This window comes from Crotalus tigris, unplaced genomic scaffold, assembly GCF_016545835.1.
Source record: "Crotalus tigris isolate CLP2741 ecotype Arizona unplaced genomic scaffold, ASM1654583v1 scf7180000018824.943158, whole genome shotgun sequence".
Lineage (NCBI taxonomy): Eukaryota > Metazoa > Chordata > Lepidosauria > Squamata > Viperidae > Crotalus > Crotalus tigris.
Window position 1 is genome coordinate 629,438 of NW_024097214.1, and position 23,349 is coordinate 652,786.

Consider the following 23,349-nt stretch of genomic DNA (forward strand, 5'->3'; position numbering starts at 1 on the left):
ATATTAGAACACATATGGTTCATAGTAATATGTATGGACTTTACTATTACTTTACTATCACTGTTCTACAATTTGCATTTGTAAAAGTACTGATATATTAATTAGAGGTGCCATAAATGATAAATTGTTTCTATATTGTTAATTGCAGGCTATGTCAATTAAAGTGCTGGGCAGAAACACTTTAAAGTTTCTATCAACTGGCTGATTATTATTGCTGGAAATAGGAAAGATGGAAGAAGCCTTCAAAACTGGGACTCAAAGCCTTGATTCAGATCAAGGCTGTTTCTCTATGACAGATGCATCAAGTCAACAAGAAGCCCCTTCTCCCAAATTATCTATTACTGAATTGAGCAAAGAGTTAGAATCAAAGAGTGAGCTGGTAAGTTGTAGGTATATATTACTATTTGCAGAACAGATCTTATTTGAAAACAATTCTGCATTTTTCACAGCTTTTTTTGGGGGGGGAGGGATATCTATTATGTTGTCTTTCATATTACAGAATGTAACATGTTCATAATAGCGTTCATAATAATGGCCGGAATAAATTTTATTTGTTAGAATAACTCATTTCACATTTTTGTTATTAATCACATTTTAATGTTGCTGATTCTTTAAACATTTGGATCAAACCAGAGAAACACAGATAGACACACACACACATATACACATACAGAATGCCATGCATGTAACTGAGCTTTCTTGCCATGACTATTTGAAATGTGATATTGCATATATGTACTGCTTGTATGTGTTTTGTATAACAGAGCATAAAGAAGCTGTAAGTAGCCATACATATGAAGAATAGTCTTGGTTAATAACCAGATAATTATTTTTTAAAAATTAGTCTGTTCATATCACATGCTACACCATGGTTTGTTTAAGCATAGTTTGTTGCCTAAAGTATAATCCTTTCAAAATACGTTTTCCTTTTTTCCTTTTTCCTTTTCTTCTGCCTTCCAGTCATTTTTGACTGCTGGCTGGTCCCTGGATTCTTCCCTGTTGTTTTCTTGGCAAAATTTTGGAACTGGTTTCCCATTGCTTTCTTCCTAGGACTGAGAAAGAGTGACTGGCCCAAAGTCACCCAGCTGACTTCACACCTAAGGCAGGAATAGAATTCATGATCTCCCAGTTTCTAGCCTTGTACCTTAATCACTACATCAGGTGGCTCTCTCAGATAATATCTTGAACCATAATTCATTCACAGTGCTGAATTCTCACAAGATATTTCTAAACCAAGCAGCAAAACGATTTTTAATGAAGTGTGAACCCACATTTAAAAAGGCAAGCCAACAGGGCTTCAGAGTGCTGCATAAATACAGGTTGTCCTCAACTTATAACTGTTCATTTAGTGATTATTTGAAGTTACAACAGCACTGAAAAAGTGACTTATAACTGTTTTTCATGCTTACGACCATTGAGGCATCCCCATGGTCAAAATCCAGACCCTTAGCAACTGACTCATATTTATGATAATTGCAGTGTCCTGGAGTCACGTGATCACCGTTTGCAACCTTTTGATGAGCAAAGTCAATGGGGAAGCCAGATTCACTTAACAGTGCTGTTAGTAACTTAATAGCTGTAATGATTAACTTAACAATTGTGGCAAAAAAGTTTGTATAATGGGGCAAAACTCACTTAACAAATATCTCACTTAGTAACAGAAATTTTGGGCTCAATTGTGGTCATAAGTCAAGGTCTACTTATAAAAGTTCAGAAGCTGCCTCTACCATTCCCTGGCTCAGATTTTTTATTTATATGCTTTTGAAAACTTTCTTTAGAAAGTGTCAGTTTTAGAAAGAGAATAGTCATGAGTATGATAAATTGTGCTATGAAAAGCTGACAGCTTACATCCTGAAAATAAAGTTTAAAGATATTTATTTTCATTTCTTCATCTAGATTGATGACAAAGAATTTGATATTCCTCAAGTTGATACTCCTCCAACATTAGAAAGTATTTTAAATGAAGTAAGTTGCCAAATGTGGTATTCATTTCCTTTTCACCTTTTCTGCCACAAACATCTGATTTTTTATTTGCTAGAATATACCATAATGCTATGATCAAACTATTTTAGTAAATGAAAACAGGGCCCCTAAAAGATGCATGCTAATTTAATAAGGATTGTATTTATTTATGGTTTTTTTTTGTCTGTCTCCCCCCCCTCCCCCCGAAATGTACTGTTTCATAAGCAAGTCCTGTGTTTATGCCCTATCTCCAGCAAGGTGCTTTATGTGTTCCTGGGAAATACAAAAATTCCCAAATCTGATATAATCAATACTAGCTTAAATGATACTATTACTGTACTGGAGTATAGATATAGATTTATAGAAAATTATATATTATTTCTTTTAGACTGATGATGAAGAAGAGCCATTTGTTCTTGAGGATCCTTCTCTTCTGAACATTGATAACATTGACACTCATTCATATGATACTTCTTCAGTAGCAAGCTCTGATAGTGGAGATAAATCACACCTAAAAAGGTAACTGTTGGCCGATTAATTCAGTTAGATACTTTAAGAATCAGAATTGTAATTATGAATATTGACTCAGAGTCTAGATTAGATTATTAGCAACTATTGCATCATAATTCTTTTAAACACTATAGAAGTGCCGAATATTGCACCCTCATGTTAGTCACTGTGATTATGGAGGTATAATTTCAGAGATATTACAGAGATTCTATATGATTATTTTTTAAAAAAAACATAGACTCTGTCAAACTGTTATAAACTATAGTATTGGTTCATTTTGCAAAATAAAATAAAATGCTGTTTTAATTTTATTGTTTATATAGGAAGAAGAAACTCCGCGATTCTTTCTCCATCCATGGCTCAGTTATACGATTGTCACTTTTGAAGGGTATTTCTACCCAAATAGTATCTGCAGCAGTAAGTTTCTTTTGTCTCTTTTTTGCCCCTCTGGCAAATAAACATCAATAATACAGTAAAATGGAATAAAATAATTTCTTTATTACTGCAAGTCTTGAGATTTTATAGTCTTACTTACTCATGATCGCCTAATCCATGTACGGACAGAAAGTTATTTGGGTGTGTTGATTAATATCTCAGTGCTTTTTTATTTTTAATTAGACAACTGCATCAAATATATTCTACTTTGTCCTTATTTTATGTTGCTAAAATAAAGGCTGGTACCAGGGATGATTTTAATGTGAGAGACTTGTTCAGTTTTTTTCCTAGCCTCAGGATTCTTCAGGTATGTATAATTTGTTCTGGACTGGTTGATAGACTTGGGAATTCAGATTAAAAAAAACAAAGTGGATCTTGCAAGTCTAAAGTTATATCATTTTAGGTATTCTGTATTTTAAAAACAATTGCTAATATTTTCATTCTCTCTCTTTTGTTATTGTTGTAGGCCAAAGTGGATGCAGGTTTACCCACTGCAATTGTAAGTTTGAAAAGAATTATAGAATTCTTTATACTTGATTTTTTTTTGGTGGGGGGTTTCAGTCATTTCTTGGAGACTGCCTGGATCAGTTCCTGCGGTTTTCTTGGAAAGGTTTTTAAGAAGTGGTTTGCTATTGCCTCCTCCTCACAACTGAAAGTGATTGGCCCAAAGTCACCAAACTGGCTTTGTGCATAAGACAGGACTGGAACTCAAGTCTCCCAGTTTTAAGTCTGATACCTTAACCATTACATCAAACTGGCTCTCATTTTGGTATGCCTAATATAAGGTATCTTTAGCTAATGTTGAATCTTTTTACAAACACACCCCAGATTTGTTGCTTCTAGAATCAGTTTCTATTTATGGTTTTTAATATTTGTGAACTGTTTGAACAACATCAAGTATATATTGCTTCTCAATCTAATTATTCTTTGCTTGGTTTAGGCAACATCAAGTCTTATAGCAGTCGGAACATCCCATGGTCTAGCTTTGATATTTGGTAAGTATGAGTGCCTGCTAATCTCTTAAATACTAGAAGCTTACTTTAGTTTTCTTTACACAGCACGTTGAAGCACCAAATCCTTGTTTTAGCTTTGAGTATGGTACGCACTGTCTTTAAGATTAGCTTATTGATTGATATATCATGCAACTGCAGACATTTGAGATAAATGTGTAAAGTATGGTACAGTTATCTATGGGTAACCGTGTCATGGGAACAGAACCTTTGGGAATTTTTGAATAACAATGTCAGCAAAAATATATCTTAGCATATAAAATAATATGGTCAATTATCTGGATCTTGAGTTTAATAGAAAATGCTACATGTAAGCAATATCTTATTTAAAGATTTCTTGGTTTCCAGGATTAAAAATAAGCATATGTTGAAATAAGAGGTGGCTTTGGGTCATTGCTTCTGTTAGTGACTTCAACGATATCTTGTATGCGATGCATTATTTTCATTCTTACAAATACATTGAAATCTCTTTGCCTCAAGAGAAACTGATTTCAACAGTTCTGTTAGTGAACAGAGATATTTTACTGGAAATAACAGGCTATGGTTACTGTTGATTTTTTTCCATAATTATTTTTGGCATTTCTCTTTCAATGTTTTTCCTTATGGACTGAGAAGGCAAAGGTATAGTATGATGCATTTTGCATGTAATCTGCATGAACAAGTTAAGCTGCAATACAACAGTGCTCTAAAATTAGAGATATTGTAACAGGCTATAAAGGGATGTTATAGATATGTATACTTCCATTTTTTCTTCCAGCAGTGGGTAGTGAAATTATTCTAACCATGAATTCTAACATTCTACATTTTTTAACAATTCAAATTCTTCTAAGAATACCTGGTTTAAAATTAATTGGCAATAAGCTGATCCCAAATATTATATCCTGTAATAGCTCATGTACTAAAAAAAAGGATTTACAGGTACTCCTCGATTTATGACCATAATTAACCCCCAAAATTCTGTTGCTAAGTGAGACAGTTAAGTGAGTTTTCCCTCATTTTATGACCTTTCTTGCCATCATTGTTAAGTGAATCACTGCAGCTGTTAAGTTAGTCACATGGTTGTTAAGTAAATTTGGCTTCCCCATTGTCTTTGCTGTCAAAGGTCACAAAAGGTGATGTCATAAATATGAGTCAGTTGCCAAGTGGCTGAATTTTGATCACGTGACCATGGGGATGCTGCAGTGGTCGTAAGTGTGAAAAACAGTCATAAGTCCTTTTTTTCCAGTGCTGTTGTAACTTCAAACGATCATTAAATGAACTGTTCTTAAGTTGAGGATTACCTGTACTTAGAATTTCCTAGCTGAGCCATCCCAGAGTGTAATTTTTTCATAAGGATAAAGAACAAATTGTACTTCTCTGAGGATCTTTCAGATATGTTTTGTAGCCTTCAGTGTTGAAATTATAACTTAATTTTAGGTTTTGGTTTTTTTTAAAGAATGAAGTACACCAATTTTCACTGATTTCTATAGTTATATTAGTGGACTCAGAAAGTATATGAAGTGTATGAAATATACTTTTAATTCATAACTTCATATGAAGTATACAATTAATTTAACACTCTGAGAGAGACAGATTAGTCTGGCGATTAAGGCACCAGGCTAGAAATCAGAAGATTTTAAATTCTAGTCCTTCCTTAGGCATGAAAGCCAGCTGGTGACTTTGGACCAGTTGTTCTCTCCCAGCACACAACATTAAGCTTAGGCGACAAACTGACTGATCAATTCCTATTCTTGCAAGCAAAGGAATATAAGGTAATAAAGGGTGACTTTTGAAGATTTCTGACAGATGAAGAAATAATTTTACTTCTAAAAAACTGGTTGTGAGATTGGACTGCCACATAATCCATTTAATAATAGTAAATAAGGAAATCCATTGCACTGCTCTATATAAGTAGTTCTCAATCACAGCCTGACTGCTCTTTAGAAGGCCAGATCCTGAAGTTGAAACTCAAGTACTTTGGCCACCTAATGAGAAGGAAGGACTCACTGGAGAAGGGCCTAATGCTGGGAAAGATGGAGGGCAAGAGAAGAAGGGGACGACAGAGAATGAGGTGGCTGACTGGAGTCACTGAAGCAGTAGACGTGAGCTTAAATGGACTCCAAAAGATGGTAGAGGATAGGAAGGCCTGGAGGAACGTTGTCCATGGGGTCGCGATGGGTCGGACATGACTTCGAAACTAACAACAACAATCACAACCAAGCCCAACATTTCTGTTGCTAAGCAAGACAGTTGATAAGTGGATTTTGACCCATTTTATGATCTCTCTTGCCATAGTTATTAAGTGAATCAGTTGTTAAATTAATAACATGGTTGCTAAGTGACTCTGCCTTCCCCATTGACTTTATCAGAAAGTCACGTGATTACATGACCCGGGGACACTGCAACCATCATAAATATGAGTTAGTTGCCAAGCATCTGAATTTTGATCATATGATCATTGGGAAGTGTGAAAAATGGTCATAAGTCACTATTTTCAATGCTGTTGTAACTTCAGTCACTAAATGAACTATTGTAAGTCAAGGACTACCTGTGTTAAAGGGATTTTCAGCATCCACTAAAACTACCACTTCTCATCCAGTTTTTAAACTGTATTTCTAAATTATTGGCTAATAATCTGATATCCAAAGTTTGTTGCATTTTTTAAAAGCAGACTGTATAGAAAAGATAATAAAAATAATATTATCGGAACCTTATGTCAGAGCCACTAGTAAATTAGCAACATATTTAAAAAAGATATCAAGCAAAAGTGTATAAGGCTATAAATGAAAAAAAAAAAAACTTTTAGCACAGGGTCTTCCACAATGAATATCCCGGAAGGGATATATTACAGAAACTCACAGTGGCCCATCTCCCTCTCAAGTATATGAAAAGTATTCTCTTAAGAAAAAAAAAACAGTCCCAGTCTAATCCATATTTCTTCAGTCTCTGAATCAAATCTTTTCTTCATGCCTGGTATCCGGGGACAAAAAAAACTGTTCAAAAAGGAAAATAAAAATTAATTGCTGTCAAATGAGTCCCATTATTTATGCACACAGTAGTCATTTCATCCAGAATATCTTTATTTCCTTTTGATATTATTTCAATACCTGCAATGCATTATTGGTCAGAATCTGCTAATTGAATAATTGGTTTTTTCATGAGAATCAATAATTAAAGTCTAAGGCGTTTAAATCTAAAATTTTCTGATTCAGAGATTCAAATATTTTTTTCTTTCCTATCAAGTCTGTTTTACTTGATCAACTGCAGTCTTCATCGGCTGAGATTCAGTTCTAAAAGGCTAAATCAGAAAAGCAAGATCTTTTTAAAGAAACAATTCTACAGAATTTTCTTTCTTTCCTAGTGGGTCTTTTATAGACCAGAAATGCATTTAGCTTTTTCTATAGCAGCTTCTGTGACTTCTTGGACATAAAGGAGGGAGTAAGAAATCTTGCTTTTGCCTGCCTTCTCAGCTTTGTATCTGTAATTTATCACCACAGAACAATAATTTAAACCAAGAAAAATAAGATAAATAAAAAGGAATTAAAAGTTGAGGAAATAACTTCTTGCAGACAATCTGGAATTATAAATAAAAATAAATTTGTTCTTTGAAGCATTTTTATTGTAACTTCCCCACAGACCTTCCATGATGTAGATGTCAATACTGGCGTTTTTATATCTTTTTTTCTGGAAAGCTTAAAAAAGTTCTTGCATATACTTTATAAAGCAGGTAGAGACTAAAATGTATGTCTTGTGTGATAGTTGTGAGCATGTAAGACTTGTGTGTTGTACATTTAATTTCTGGTGATTTAAGTGTTCTGTCTTTTAACAATGTAAATTGCCCTCATTTCTTTTGATGTTAGCAGTTACAGCAAAATAAAACTTAGCTTTGCATTTGAGACTTTATTTGCTTGCAGAGGAGCTGACTGTCGGGTAGTATCTGCAGTGCAGTAGTGGGATTCAAATATGTGAACAACCGGTTCTCTGTGTGAATGCCGCTTCCGGAAGTCCATTCTGGGCCTGGGCAACAAAAAAGTAGCTACCGGTTCTGCTAAACTGGTGCGAACTGGCTGAATCTTACCACTGCTGCAGTGCCTCTGTTCAATCAGCTTGTATCCTCCTATTTTTGTCTGATGACGGTGCCATTTTGGATTTAAATATTAAGCCCTGATATGCATGCCTGATCTTTATTGAGTTTAAAGTACATAGTGTTGCACATAAAGAATACACTACTAAATCTTTTTATGATACTTCATCTTTCATGCAATTTCATAGATAACAGTTGGGTATATCTAATATGGTTTCTAGGTCAATAGCAAATTTAGAAAGATACTGTAAGTTTAAGATTGAAAAATATTAGACATTAGAACAACATATCTGATGGACACTATAATTAACTGTTTTTTTAAAAAATATGCATCAGATCCAGGAAGAATAAGTCACTCTCCACCCCCCTCCCCACTTGTCGCCCTACTGAGTGTCACTCACAGTGTGACTGGAGCAGTTATCATCCAAAATTACTCTTGAAGTTCAGTTGAAATGGACTTAAAAACAATTTTGTGCAAAACTGTGTAGAGACAATCATCTACTGTTGGCTACTAACCTATAGCTGTTAATTAACCTAATATCAAAAGATGTATTTTTCAAAATTGTTTGAATTACTACACTGATTAAAAGGCTGGGATTTTTTTCTCTCTCACTGATGTATATAGTATATTCTAGTTATAGCTGGATAGCTTTCATCTCTACATTGTGTAATGTTTGCTCTCACTTTTTGCCTTCCGCAAAAGCTTTGTTTATCTTAAAGTTCAAGCCCAGCTTAGACATCTCTAGAAACTATGATTATGCAGGCCAGAAAAGTAAAAAAAAATGTGAAAGCATGTTGTCAAAATGTTGGAAATTGCCTATTTGACCAATAGAGCAAAGAATGAAAGACAGGTTAGAGGAGGGTGGCCCTGTGTCTGTTTCTCACTTGTCCTATCGTTAGTTAAATTAGTTTCTGGGCTCACGAGGCAGACTCTCTTGCTTCCTTTTCTTCAAAACACAGTTTAGACAGAAACGGAACCATTCTACCCTCTATCAATCAAGATATTTATGTTTATGAGCACTTTAAATACAATTGCCTTGGATGGAGAGCTTGTTATCAGTGGAACTCTCTGCTACTTAATTTCTCAGTATTCTTCTAGCACCCTGCTTTTGTTTAACAGCACATTCTATTATTCATGATGAATTCAAATCTGCAACAATAAACCATGGTATGAATAACTGAGCATGTCTTTAAACTGAGCCAATTCAATTTGTATGGATTTACTCTTTTCTAAGTTTGAAATGTCAATTGATTACATACTTGGTAATTCTTTTCCTCTTGCTAACTAAAATTATGTTCTACTTAGATCCTAACCAGGCTCTTCGGCTTTGCCTGGGCAATACCTCGGTTGGTGCACAGTATGGGGCTATATCTGCTCTTAGCATCAATAATGACTGTTCAAGACTTCTGTGTGGCTTTGCAAAAGGACAGGTAATAATTCATATGCAATACAATTAAACAGTTAAACAGATACATATACAGTAGCCCCAGATAAATATATAAAGGATTACAGAGTCAATATGATTAGAGAAGGATAATTTCCAATACAATAACAAACTGTTATTCATCAACATTTGAAAAATGTTTCCCACTGTTCTTTCTATTGTATCTATCATATGTTTTATTATAGAATTCTCTGAAAAGAAATAAAAAGGATAATTTCATTCAGTAATCTTTAGTTTCATACGTTTTATCCATAGATGGCTTGGAAAATGTCTTATACTTTTCATGTTTTAATAGTAAAGAGTTGCATTACAGAAAGTTAATAATATTTTGCTTATAGATTACAATGTGGGATCTGGCCAGTGGAAAACTGTTGCGATCAATAATAGAAGCACATCCTCCAGGAACTGCAATTTTGCACATTAAGGTAATTGTTCTATCTTGTAAACCAACCCCTGCTCTGTGGACCAGCATCGATCCGCAGCATGCCAGAAATTCGGCCATGCAAACAAGTGAAGCCCCATCCATGGGACATAGGCAGCACACAAAACCCCACTCCCTCCAGTCTGCAGAAAAACCTCTCTCCGTGGAACCGGTCCCTGGTGCCCAAAAGGTTGGGGGCTGCTGTTGTAAACTATATGGGTAGCATTAAAAAGATTTACAGAGATTAAGCTTTTTTGACCAAAATAAACTGTGTTCATTTACAGGAGCTGATACAGTTCTAATCCTAGGTTGAATTGCTTCATTGTAGTTGACATCATAGGTACATGCTTAGTATAAGAGAAAAGTCATATTGGGAGAAATGCAAAAAAAGAAAGAATTGAGGAAAATAATATTTTCTTTAGTTTACAGATGATCCAACTCTCGCAATCTGCAATGATAGTGGTGGTTCAGTATTTGAACTGTCATTCAAGTAAGAATATATGATTTTATTATATTATTCAGTTCTTTGATATTAGATTTGTAAGGTCACCAACTCAACAGTGACTATTGGCAGCATATACAACCATGGTACTTGAAAGTGAAACAAAATGGAAACGATCAGAACAGAGAAGAACAAACATATTCCATAGCAATGGAAGATATTGGGGTGTGTTTGGGTGAACATAACCTCACCCTATTTCAGACGTTGAGGAAAAAGCGTGGCTTTTAAACTTTAAGGGTCAAGACAATTGGAGATGGTTGTTCCAGTAGTGCTGTTAAAGAAAAGGCATGCTTCCTGGGTCCCATAGAGGTTACATAGGGGTAAGCTGATCCAAGGCCTTGCCTGAGACCCATTCTAGGCAGGAACTAAAGTCTCAGTCAGACTGCCTACCAGGCCTTCAGGAAAATCCCAAAACTTCCTCTGAATTTTTCAGATCTTGGGATGGACTGATCTAATAGATCTCTGGAGGGGTACTGTACATTTGTATGACAAGCAGTCTGAAAAGCAACCAGAGAATAATGACCAGGGACTGATGACCTTCAGCCTTCAAATTGTCTCACAATTGCCTTGAAACAAACAAACAAAAAATCCCCCAGATCTAATGTGTGATTGCTTTTGTGAGTCAGGCTCTTGACAACTTGATTCAGATTCATGCCATGGTAGCCACAGATTCCTGAGCCACTCCCACTTGTATGACACATAAGAGCAAGTCAAAGTCTCCAGAATTATTAGACTCCATTGCCAACCCAATGACAACCAAGCATTTTAAGCAGGCAAGTCAGGGTGCAAAAGGAAGGCTGATACAATAGCAACAAAAACACCTGCTTCCTAGAGCCCAACTTTAGCCATAGGGCCTCTTATTTGGCTATCCACGGAGTAATGCCTATGCAAGTTGCTAAGGCTTCCTGGATAACAATTGCCACCCCACTACCCTGGAGTTGTCGCAGGTGCCACACTCAAAGCCTAGGCATATGGAATTCTTACAACGAAGGTTTTGAAGACTTTAAGGTAGTATGTACATAGATTATTAGCACCTGCAAGCTAGACTGGAAGTAAAAAAAAAAAATCCTAAAAGAGACAGTAATTAATGACATCTGTGTGGTGGCCACCTTATAAAGTTTACAGATGTCATTATATATGTCTTTTACCACAACAATAAATATTAACAGCAAATCCCATGATGTATAGGATAATTGGTAATCTAGAAGAAAAATAAAATGCAATTTTATCTTGATAAGTTTAACCTGTTTACTGGAAATAACAAAATGAAATCAATCAGAGAAATGGCTTTATCACCAGTTGGCCATGGAGAGCCAATTTGGTATAGGGCTAAAAGATGCTAGGCTAGAAACCAGAAGCCTGTGAATTCTAAATAAGAGTCACTCTTAGTCCAAATAACCTCACATAGTTGTTGTGTGGGGAAAAATAGAAGGTAGGAGCACAAAGTGTATACACTGCCTTGAACTGATAAAAAAAATAAAGGCAGTATAAAACAGACAAAAAAATAATAAAATTGAGAAACATTTCCCTATACTTTAAATTTAAGAAATAAAAGTCAAGTACACAACATAGGATGGGGAATACTCTTTAAGTATTTGACATAGTACTAGATATTTTTGAATAGCATATTTGACGTAATATTCTAGTTATTTGATATAGTATTACATCTTAGAACAGTAAATAATTACAAACTGAATGTCAATCAGAAGGAAAAATTATATTAAGTGCAGGACTCAGATACAATTTTCCTACCACTCCTGGTCTGGATGGGGGTTAACAGACTTAGGCTCAATCCTGACAAGACCGAGTGGCTTTGGATGTTGCCTCCCAAGGATCATGTTAACTGTCCAGTATTGACTCTAGCAGGGGAAAATATACCCTCTTCGGAGTGGGTTCGCAACTTGGGTGTTCTCCTTGATCCACAGCTGAAATTGGAACATCATTTGACAGCTGTGGCTGGGAGGACCTTTGCACAAGTTCATCTGTTGCACCAGTTGCGACCCTACCTGGACCGGGAGGCTCTCCTTACAGTCACTCATGCCCTTGTCACCTCACGCCTGGACTACGGCAACGCGCTCTACATGGGGCTACCCTTGAAAAGTATTCGGAGACTACAGTTGGTCCAGAATGCAGCCGTGCGAGTGATAGCGGGTGTTCCTCGGTACACCCATGTTACACCTATCCTCCGCAAGCTGCACTGGTTGCCTATTGGTCTCCGGGTCCAATTCAAGGTGTTGGTTATTACCTTTAAAGCTCTATATGGCTCAGGGCCAGGCTATTTGCGAGACCGCCTACTACCTCATAGTTCCCTTCGTCCAGTTAGATCCCACAGGCTGGGCCTCCTTCAGGTCCCGTCGGCTAAGCAGTGCCATTTGGCGGGGCCGCGGGGAGCGCTTTCTCTGTGATGGTGCCCACGTCTTGGAACCAGCTCCCACCAACCCTGTTGGTTTTCCGCAAGCTGCTTAAGACCTGGCTTTTCCGGCAAGCCTGGGGTTTATAAAATCTGACCCCTGGATGAATGTTACTGTATTGTTTGTCTTGTTAAGTTATATTGTGTTCTTATTGTTAGCCGCCCGGAGTCCTGCGGGAGTGGGGCGGTTTATAAATTTTAATAAATAAATAAATAAATAATGTCCATCTCATTTAAATTCTATGGCTTACACATTTTTTTAAAAAAAATGCTATATTTAAATAAATTGCTGTATGACGTGTACCTAAATTTGTCATATTCTCTGTGATTCAGGAGAGTCATGGGTGTGAGAACATGTGAATCTCGCTGTTTGTTCAGCGGTTCAAAGGGAGAGGTTTGCTGCATTGAGCCTTTACATGCAAAGGCTGAGCTGAGAGACCATCCTATCACCCAATATTCTCTGCTAGCTATGGCTTCCTTAACAAAGGTAACCTACCTTCCATAAACACCCCATTTTAAAATTAATTTTTGAAAAAGATGGTAAAATGCAGAAGTTAAAGATAATGTTTATATTATTATTGCTATTATGAAATTCAGATTCTTGTGATTGGATTGAAGCCATCTTTGAAAGTGTGGATGACATTCCCATATGGTCGTGTGAGTAATTCTGTTAATTTTTTGCTTATGTTTTTAGGGCTATTTATTTTAAATATTTATACTCTTCCTATTATCCCAAGAATTGTAAACATTTTGGTACAAATACAGATAGTCCACGACTTACAATAGTTCATTTAATGACTGTTCAAGATTACAATACTACTAGAAAAAGTGACTTATGACTGTTTTTCACACTTACAACAATTGCAGCTTCCCTCTGGTTGCATGATCAAAATTCAGACACTGATTCATATTTATGATGGTTGTAGTGTCCCGGAATCACGTGATCATCTTTTGCAATCTCCTGACAAGCAAAGTCAATGGAGAAACCCAATTCTCTTAACAACTGTGTTACTAACAACTGCAGTGATTTACTTAACAACTGTGACAAGAAAGGTTGTAAAATAAGGCAAATTTATTTAACAACTGTCTCATTTAGCAACAGAAATTTTGGGCTCAGTTGTGGTTGTAAGTCAAGGACTACCTGTAAACATTTAAAGAGTGGAAACTTCCATTAATATTAAGCATAAAATTCAGCAACAGTGAAATATGCAGCCATAAAAATGATTTGAAAATAGCAATTAATTAGAAGATCAGATAAGACCTTTCCCATCTTTTTTTAAAAAATATTGAAAGTGAAATTTCAGGAAAATCTAGCTTGGGAAATGAGTGGATCATAATGTTTCTAAACTTCCCCAAAAGCCAATCTATATTAAATTGTACTGATCCTTCTACTACAGGATTCTTTTTCTATTATGTATTTGGTTTATACTGTACTCTAAGCCAGCGTCCCCAACCTTTGTGATTTGGCAGCCCGACTGGGGGGGGGGCAAGGGGAACTGGGCTGTGAGAGTGGTGGGCTAGTGTGCGTGCGCGCAGCTCGACTTGCATGAGTAGTGGGTCAGCACGTGTGTGTGTGAATCCCCACCGGCTCGCCATTCATACAAGTTGAGCTGCACCCACGCACTCCAGCCAGCCACTTCCGTGGACCAATTCCGAATAGGCCATGCACCGGTAGCGGACCATGACCCAGGGCTTGGGGATACCTGCTTTAATCTGATCTTCATTATTGGATTTATATGAACATCATTTGTATTTGTTCTGTCCTCCTGTAGATATCTTAATCATGTGCTTAATATACATCCTGGGACATGTATATTTGCCTTAATTCCTGATCATGTGCTGCTAAGTATACATAAATTAATTGAAATTGGTGGGATTAGAACATCTTCTGAAGTGTTTGACCTAATAATATTTTAAACTGCTAACTATAAAAGCTAAAATTTAAGATATCACATACTTTACTCCTACTCTAATTAAATAATTATATCACTTTTAATAGAAGAAAGCTATGTAATTATTAGCAACTCTTCTGAAAACATCAAATATTTAAATATAAATTTGATTGTTTTGGCTATACCTTGGTAGCAGCATCTAGTTGATTTTGGTGGCTTTTGAAAACTTGGATTGAAGATCTCCCAAAAAAAATACTAAGCCTGCCTAGAAAATGCCAAAAGAGGGCAGTGGTAAACTCCAGTTGATGAAGTTGCCAGGGACTCAGCTGAATTTAAAAGTGACAGGAAGACCTTACATTTTACATGTGTGGCATTCTGTTTTTCTTCTGTGGTGGTAACAATTGAATCTCCTCCCTTCCCCTGCCTTTTTTTTTTTTTTTTTAAGATGGAACCATCTAGTGTTCCACTGCTTGCCTGGTATTTTGTTGCTGCCCAAACGTCTGTGAATCCAGTGCTTGCTTTCTGTCGAGGAGATGTGGTCCATTTCCTGCTGGTAAGGCTCGGACTATCCATAAACTTTGAAATTTGCTTTTGTAGATGTCTTCCCTTAAAAAAAAAAGGAAGATAATTTCTGCGTATGGCTCTTGAGGTGGAAATGGCTGTATTTTGAAATGATATTCATGTGTGCTAGTTCGTTGAAAATTAGAATGATCCTATTAACAAAGGTTATTGCAAATCATAAGGTTCGACTATTAGGAAATTCATGCTAAAAATGCCTAGAATAATTGTTTTACACTATAATTTATATTTTGCATTTGTCTTTTTATTCCATTATGTAAATGTACTAACTGTAGTTATCTTTAAATATAACATAACTTATAAAGGTTAGTAAGCTACAAAATTAATAGCAAAGAACCTTTATTTGTAAGGGACATGTCAAAGAATAATGAGATAAATTTCTCATTAGGTAAAAAGAGATGAATCTGGAGCAATACATGTTACAAAGCAGAAGCAGCTACATTTGCATTATGATTTAATCAACTTTACAGTAAGTATTCACATTTTATACTTAAGTAGAAAATACTAATATTTTCTAACTTGAAAGAAAATCTGTAGCGTATATCTCAAAGTAACTTGAGATGTCTGTAAAAATCAGACTGAGGACTTTTATTTGTTTTCTGAATAATTATTTAATAATAAATGCAATTTTTGGATACATTTTTTTGTCACTTACACCATTTTTCCTGTGTTTCCAAACTCTACTTGGCAGCAATATAACAATTTCTTATGTTCTTTATAGTAATAGAAAAGAAAAATATTTGTATAAGTCTAGGATGAAATTATATGGATATGCAAAAATACACCTAATAAAGCAAGGTCACTATGTCAATTGATAAGAATGGTCGGAACCTATATTAGTGCAGTATCTTTAGTAGGACAGCTTAAGACACAAAACTGAGTGTAAACTTTTAAGCTTTCAATAATTAAATGCCATATAAGTTGATCTTAACTTGAGGTGGCTGTTTAAGTCATACACCTATATTTATTTATATTTTTAATGGACCTGAGTGTAGCTTCCTCAGTTTCTCTCATAGGAATTAATTTCTAGTTCCCTGATCATTTTCATTGTCGCTCTTTACATCCCTTCCAGATTGTCTGAACCCCCCCCCCCCTTAACATGTAGTGCCTAGAATTCTACATAGTGTTGGAGGCAAGGTCTTGCTTATGTACTTCTCTTGATGCAGCTTTTCTGAATCCTTTGCTGTGACATTACTGTACAACCTTCAGATCTAATTGTATAGTGCTGCTAGCTTCACTATTTGAATATTATGGTTTGGAAGTTTTTTTAATATACAATGGCATCACTGTTTTAATATCAATTTCTTGTTTTTGCTTTCTTCTAGTGGATAAACTCCCATACAATTGTGCTTCTAGACAGTGTGGAAAAGTTACACGTGATAGATCGTCACACACAGGAGGAACTTGAGACTGTAGAGATATCAGAAGTTCAGTTAGTATATAATAGCAGCCACTTCAAATCATTGGCAACAGGAGGCAATGTTAGCCAAGCACTGGTATGGCTCAATTCTATTTGTTTTTGTAGTATTCTGAAATTTGAGATGTCTTGAAATTTTACAGGTATAATTTTTTTACTCTCTATGTATCATAGCTGCTGTATCTGCTTTGTAGTACTATGTAAGCTGGGTCCTGCTATATTGTAAGGTGATATGCCACTCTTATTACTTGTAATAATAAAAGGCGTTATTTTTTCAAAGCATTGTATAGGAAATGGCTTTAATATCATTTTCCATGGTAGCTGCATTTATATATTTTACAACGTATTGTTGATATATAGCCATTGTACCCCTTATGACAAACATAACTTTTGAAATCCTGTCACCATAAAAATTAACCAGTTTTATTGAATTTTGTTGTTTGCACTAGCATAAAATTCTCTTTGAAGCTAGGTACATCCAGTCTCTAAATGATTTTTAGATGTTAATGTAATATTTAGATGTAATTTTAGAGGTAATATTTACTTGAATTATGGATTTACAGGAATATGATTATGCTGACATGTACAGTCTGACCAAAGAAATTAAACTATAAAATTAAATTATATTTTTGAATATAGCTTTGTTTTTCAGTTAAAACCTCTTTTTCATTTTATGTTCTATGTAAGTGACAAATTCAAAGACACTGAGGATGAACTGCTAAAATATTTTACTTGTCTTACTTCGTTTAGAGTATATTTTAAATGATTGGATATTCTTTATACCTGACTTTTACCCAATAACAATATAAACCATGTACACCTGCATTAAATAAAAGTGTTCTGTGTTTCTTAGGCACTGGTGGGTGAGAAGGCTTGCTATCAGTCAATCAGCAACTGTGGTGGTCAGATTTTTTATTTGGGTACAAAGGTAAGTTTGTCCAGGTTAATTTTTCTTTATCATTGTGCTTATTACTTATCAGACCTTTAGCTGAGTTAAGTCTCCTGTCCTTTAATTTTCATAACACAATGTGAACATTTCTACAGTTCAGTTCAGGTAACACAGCAAGCTTGAATTAAGCAAAATCAATAATGATGGCATTTGAACTTTTTATTGCAGCTGCTCTAGAGAAGGAAAGAGAAAGAAGAATATTTGATTATGCGACGTTGGGGATTGTTATTGTCAGCAAAATTGTTTTTGTCAACAACTGAAAAATGGTTCAGCATAGTGATCTTTGATCTGGATATCTTTGAGATACATTGATTTCAACTTCAATAATTCCCTGTCCAAAATAGGAGAAAACTATTTAGCATATGTGTGAAAAGTTTATTCACCATCCTTGTACTATTAAGATGCCATAATTATATACTCTTAAATAAATATCTGTTAATCACCTGATTTCCCCTTGTCTGCTTTCAGTCTGTTCATGTTTTGACACTGAGGACCTGGAGGGAGGTAAGTGAGGAGAGAAGGAACAAGTTACTTTTTTTTCATGGCTTCATGAATAGAGCTGTCTATGAAAAACATTTTCAGATTAAATGTACAGATTGTTGAAAAAGGTATCAGTATCCTGACTTCAGTATATAATTTTTATTAATATAACTGTTTAATGTTTCTCAAAATTGGCAGCTTTAAGATATGAACTTCAACTCCCAGCATTCCCCAGTCAGCCATTATCTGCTACTGATAATCTTTCAATTTAATTCCACTTGGAATTTGTCTTGTTCATTTATTTCAAATTGAAAAATAGACATATATAATTATTTTAATGGCTGTATTGCACATCTGATTTTAGGTTATATTTTAGTTTAAAATGATTTTTAAACATTGCTTAAATTTCAGTCTGAGTGAGAAGAGAGGAATTTTTTAGAATAATCCATCTTTAGATGAGGGATATAATTAAATTGTGATTGTTAAAACTGATTAATTTGAATCAGTATCAACAAACAGCAAAACAAATATGTGATTTTATCATTTAAATCTGTCCAGATTAGTAACTGTTTTTAAAACAGTATTAGCTAGTTGGTTTTAATTTTAATTTTAAAGAAAACACTATTTTCTTCAGAACAAACCTTGAGAATGCTGAAGACAAAAACAGGTTCACTGCAAGTTTGTGTTAAGTTTATATTATCCATGTTCTCACTGAGTATTATTTATCTATATTTCTGATGTAATTTTTGTACTTTTTATGTTAGAGGATCGATCACCTTCTGAAACAAGAGTGTCTTAATGAAGCATTGGCCTTGTCTTGGTCCTTTCATGAAGGGAAAGCCAAAGCTGTTGTCGGTAAGTGTATTTACCTCTAGTAACAGCCATTTTTTTCTGTTCTTGGCTGCCATCATTTCTTCCTGTCATTTGTTACTTCATGTACTGTACCCTTTACTCATCTTACCTACGAAATCACAATCATCTAATGCAGGGGTGTCAAACTGCCAGCCCACGGGCCAGATGTGTCACACAGAAGCTGCGCCCACCCCATTGCTGGCAATGGCAAAACTGTCCCGATATGTTGCGTGACATCACGTGACGTGGCGAGTTTGACATGTCTGATCTAATGCCATGGTGTCATTATAAGGCTTTGGACAATCAAGGCTTTTGCATATCACTTTTAAAAGGACATAAAGTAAGTTATAGTATGTGAATAGCTAGAGATGATCAAAATGGTTGCTATCTTATGTGATAGTTTTAAAAACTGGGAAGTTCAAGTTGTATGCCACTCCTTCTGAGTTTAGCATACATTATGTAAATAGACATAATATTGTCTTTGACCATTTATCATAATATTAAAAATTCCATTTTCTGAGTTCAGTATGTTATAAGACTGGAAACATTTATTAAACATAAGAAATAGCATATAAATTCATTTCTACTATAGTAATTCAATTATACCTGGATAGTTTATATTAATTATAAAACATTGAACATTTTTTATTATACTTAAAACTTTATAGGAGATAATAAGAAAAATACTTCTGTTTGTACCTTGGCTTTGAAAATTAAAAGACTTCTGTTTTTGAAACAGGCTTATCTGGAGATGAACAAAAACGGAAGGCTGTTGTTGCAGACAGAGTGAGTTTTACTTTTCAGCTTTAGAATTAAATTCCTTTTGTATATTTTTTTCCTCTAAGAAATATGTATGTGTGGATTTCACTGAGGAAAAGTTGATTTTTAGCCATGTAATTTCCTACAACTGATCTTTGTTTGTATAGCTACATCTTTACATGTTATATTTTAATAGAATTTAGGTCAAACAATCACATTATAGATGGTTATTAAATTTCTTCATTTTTGAACAGCAAAGAAGAGGATAAAACTGAGGCAATAGAGCTTCAAGAATGTTTAATCCTGTATTTCTCCTCTCTGAACTTGGTGTCTAGTTCACTGAACTAGAAAGGAAGACTCTTCAATGTCCAAATAATTTACTTTTCAAATGAGAGAATTGTTCTGCTCTAACAGTATTGTAAAGAAGAAATGTGAGGGGTGATTTTTTTTTACTGTTTTTGATCTAATCTTTCTTTTATAAGTGGGAAAATTATCTTAAATTCAGGATTGTCTTACTTTGAGTTGTTACAAGAATCCTGTATGCAGTCACTTAGAAGTTTAATATTGGATTAAGTGTAAAAGTTTTACTACTTCAGTATTACTGCAGAATTAAAAACTGAAACAAAGGTGTTTTCCTGTAGTGTAGAAGCATCTGCATTATGGTACTGTAGAATATAGTATCATAATGCAGTTTCCTTTATTTATGATTTTATGACTGAATATGCTCACATTCAGTTCAAATTTCTATTACTAGAAAATAGATTTGGAACATTTCTCTCAAACTCCACAGAAATTATGAAATGATTTCAAAATTGTTTTCTCTAAAACCAGGAACAAAAATTCCAAGTCAATATAAAATTTGCTTTTGGCAGATGGATTTTGCTCTTTGAGCTTGCTCCGTATGAATTGCATACAGTTGTCTTATGCCTTAAAAAAATAGGACAAACTATAGGGAATCCAGCCCTCATGCAAGTACAGCACTGGATTCCTCAGTACTCATGTTTCCTGCTATATTCCCAGTAGAACTGCTTTGCTCCTTTGAACCTCTATAGAAACTTCTTTTTTTGGGGGGGAGAATAAACTTTATTATTAAGCTGCTTTTTGGGCCTTGTCTTTTAGGAGCTGCTAGAACAAAATTTCTCAATTAAGTCCTCTAGGGTAGAAAGAGAGGTTGCAGTAGCAAACCTGGAATGCAGGAATGGAATCCTCCATCTGCATTCAGAAAATTGATTCCACAACCCTTTTGTCACTTTATCAGAAACAAAGAAGGGGAGGAGAGCATTCTACTTCTCTTGGGGATCAATATCTAAGCCTGAAGATAGTCTGGGAAATTGGTGAACTTTGTCTTTCCTTGCCTTGCCTTCAAGTCCACTTTAATGAGCCCTTGGGAAATAATTTCAAAATATGCCTGAAGCAAACTTCCTCATAGAATATACGTGTGTTTATTGGGCAAAAAGTATTGTACCAATGTTTTTGTAGTACTTTTTAAAATCAGAAATGTCTCATTATATTAGGACTATAGATATACTATAATCTTTTATATTTATAGATGGTTGAAATTCTTATTCATTGTGCTGATCGAACCATGAAGAAATGTCCTGAGCAGGGTAAAATCCAAGTTATGGAGCAACATTTTCAGGTATCCTACTTTAGATTTACTACCAAAGGGGGTATTAAAAAGAATACGCAGGAGCAATAATAACTTTTCCTCTTGATTACTTTCAAGAGGAAAAAGAAATTGTGGTCTTAGGCACTAAATATTATCACATATTTTTGTTTCATGTCCAATTTATCATACAAATGGAAAATTCATATTGGAGAGACTTCATAAGCATATATAGTTGTAGGAAGATGTAAAATAAACAGAAAAGAATAAAGGGATAGTAAGAACAGATTTGATTGCTTGAGGAATTAGAAGGAAAATACATTGTTTAGATAAAGCAGTGGTTCTTAACCTGGGCGATATTGCCCCCCGGGGGCGATTTCATTTTTCAGGGGGGTGATGGAACAAAAAGGGGCGACACGGGGCGAAGGACCAAAAAGGGGGCGATATGGGGGCAATGGAGCAAGAAGTTTTGGGGACACTTTTGAGACATTTTTCATACAGTGAATCACTGTATATCTGATGGAGGGGGGAGCACTTCTTTCAAAACATCGCATGCTGAGTGGTTCTGTAAAACATATTGTATTGTACTTTTTTAGCGTGCACTCCAGTTTGATATTATATTTTTCTTTGTGTCTTTTTAATTCTTTTTACAGTGTGCGTGACTATATATATTTTCCTTAAATCTTAATTTAGTTTCAGAGTTTTGGTCTTGAAATTCTTATTTCCTGCATTGCGGTTTGTTCTTATGCCCTTTTTATATTTCTTTTTGCATCTTAAATTTCACTTGTAATGCAATCATTAAATGTTACTGTTTTTCTTTTCAGGCATTTTACTTCCTTGCAATTGAATTTTGTTTTCAGTTTTCACTACATTTAAGTGTCTTGAATAAATAAGATAATAATGAAATACATGTATCCCAAAGTTTGGGAATAAAGTGATGGCTGGCACCAAAAATTTTTCACACGGCTGAAATATGGGGAAAAGACTGCATTGATATGTCCTGATGACAATTTTAAAGAAAACAAAAAAAAGTGTTTGGATAAATTGAAGAATTATTTCCTATGTTGTGATTGAGAGGTTATGTTGGGGGAGGGGGCGATGACAACTTCCTCATTGGCTCAAGGAGGCGATTCGTTCAAAAAGGTTAAGAACCACTGAGATAGAGGACAAGAATAAAACTACCACGATGTGTGTCTTCTTAGCAAAGAATCCTACGGTCTTTCAAAGACCAAGAGCTTCCAGAGAAACATTATATACATAACATTGACTGTAATTTGAAGAAAAAAGATGAAGATTAAAGGAGAGATGACTACAAGTTGCGTTACAGATGACTAAATGTGAAATACCCATACCATTTTACATGGATGTTTTAATGTTGAATAACTAGGTAACATATCAATATAAGAAGCCTTGTTTTCAGTCCATTCAGGCCATCAGCCTTAAGTAGTTTACTATAATTTTGTTCCTTGGCAATTGTTGGTGGTATTCACACAATATAGTAAACCAAAAAATTAGCCTATATTTAATCTGTTCTTGAAAAGTATTCATAAGTTGCTATTGATCCAAAATATAGCATCTAAATTGTAAAGCAGTACAAAATACATTACTGAACTGCTACTTATTTAAGATTTGGGTATTAGCTAAATTTGGTAAGATAGGCATAGCCCTTGACTATCTAAAAGTCTATCTCTCCCATTAAGAATCTTTTGGTGTACTAAGGAGAGGCCATTGGTATATGTAAATAGTTAGATTTTCCATGTTCTTTTTCTGCAGACTATGGTCCCTGTCATTGTTGATTACTGTCTTCTGCTTCAGCGAATGTAAGTAAGAGCATGCCTCATGAACTCTGGCAGTAGGCTGCATCTGGATTGCAGTCTGTACTAGTCTTCTAGGTTGATTTAATAAGAGTGAGAGCTAATCTACCTGTGCCATACCACTTGGAAAAGTGCTTCATGCAGTACTTGAAGTATTCCTCTGAACCTTCTGTGTATTTTCACAGAACCTAGGGAGGGTGTTAGAGTGGCTAGGCCAGTGTTCAAGAGGATGTGTGCTTCAAG

The 23,349-nt window shown here is 35.0% G+C and overlaps 1 protein-coding gene across 6 annotated transcripts in view; it reads left to right on the plus strand.

The window, feature by feature from the left end:
• Positions 1-23,349, plus strand: part of VPS8 (VPS8 subunit of CORVET complex) — a 95,884-nt gene that overhangs the window by 3,617 nt on the left and 68,918 nt on the right. For 5 of the 6 annotated variants that reach the window (XR_005558286.1, XM_039356336.1, XM_039356338.1 and 2 more), the window contains exons 2-22: positions 149-379; positions 1,897-1,965; positions 2,351-2,481; positions 2,796-2,889; positions 3,374-3,406; positions 3,848-3,902; positions 4,533-4,538; positions 9,287-9,411; positions 9,764-9,850; positions 10,269-10,336; positions 13,092-13,245; positions 13,356-13,415; positions 15,096-15,203; positions 15,618-15,698; positions 16,555-16,725; positions 17,500-17,574; positions 18,064-18,099; positions 18,840-18,930; positions 19,667-19,713; positions 21,236-21,325; positions 23,066-23,112. Coding sequence is in view for 5 of the 6 variants with exons in the window: in XM_039356336.1 (XP_039212270.1) it covers positions 230-379; positions 1,897-1,965; positions 2,351-2,481; positions 2,796-2,889; positions 3,374-3,406; positions 3,848-3,902; positions 4,533-4,538; positions 9,287-9,411; positions 9,764-9,850; positions 10,269-10,336; positions 13,092-13,245; positions 13,356-13,415; positions 15,096-15,203; positions 15,618-15,698; positions 16,555-16,725; positions 17,500-17,574; positions 18,064-18,099; positions 18,840-18,930; positions 19,667-19,713; positions 21,236-21,325; positions 23,066-23,112 (1,778 nt within the window). In the remaining variant the exon portion in view is untranslated. The remainder of the gene's footprint in view (positions 1-148; positions 380-1,896; positions 1,966-2,350; positions 2,482-2,795; positions 2,890-3,373; positions 3,407-3,847; positions 3,903-4,532; positions 4,539-9,286; positions 9,412-9,763; positions 9,851-10,268; positions 10,337-13,091; positions 13,246-13,355; positions 13,416-15,095; positions 15,204-15,617; positions 15,699-16,554; positions 16,726-17,499; positions 17,575-18,063; positions 18,100-18,839; positions 18,931-19,666; positions 19,714-21,235; positions 21,326-23,065; positions 23,113-23,349) is intronic. The other variant, XM_039356340.1, reaches the window with a different exon arrangement.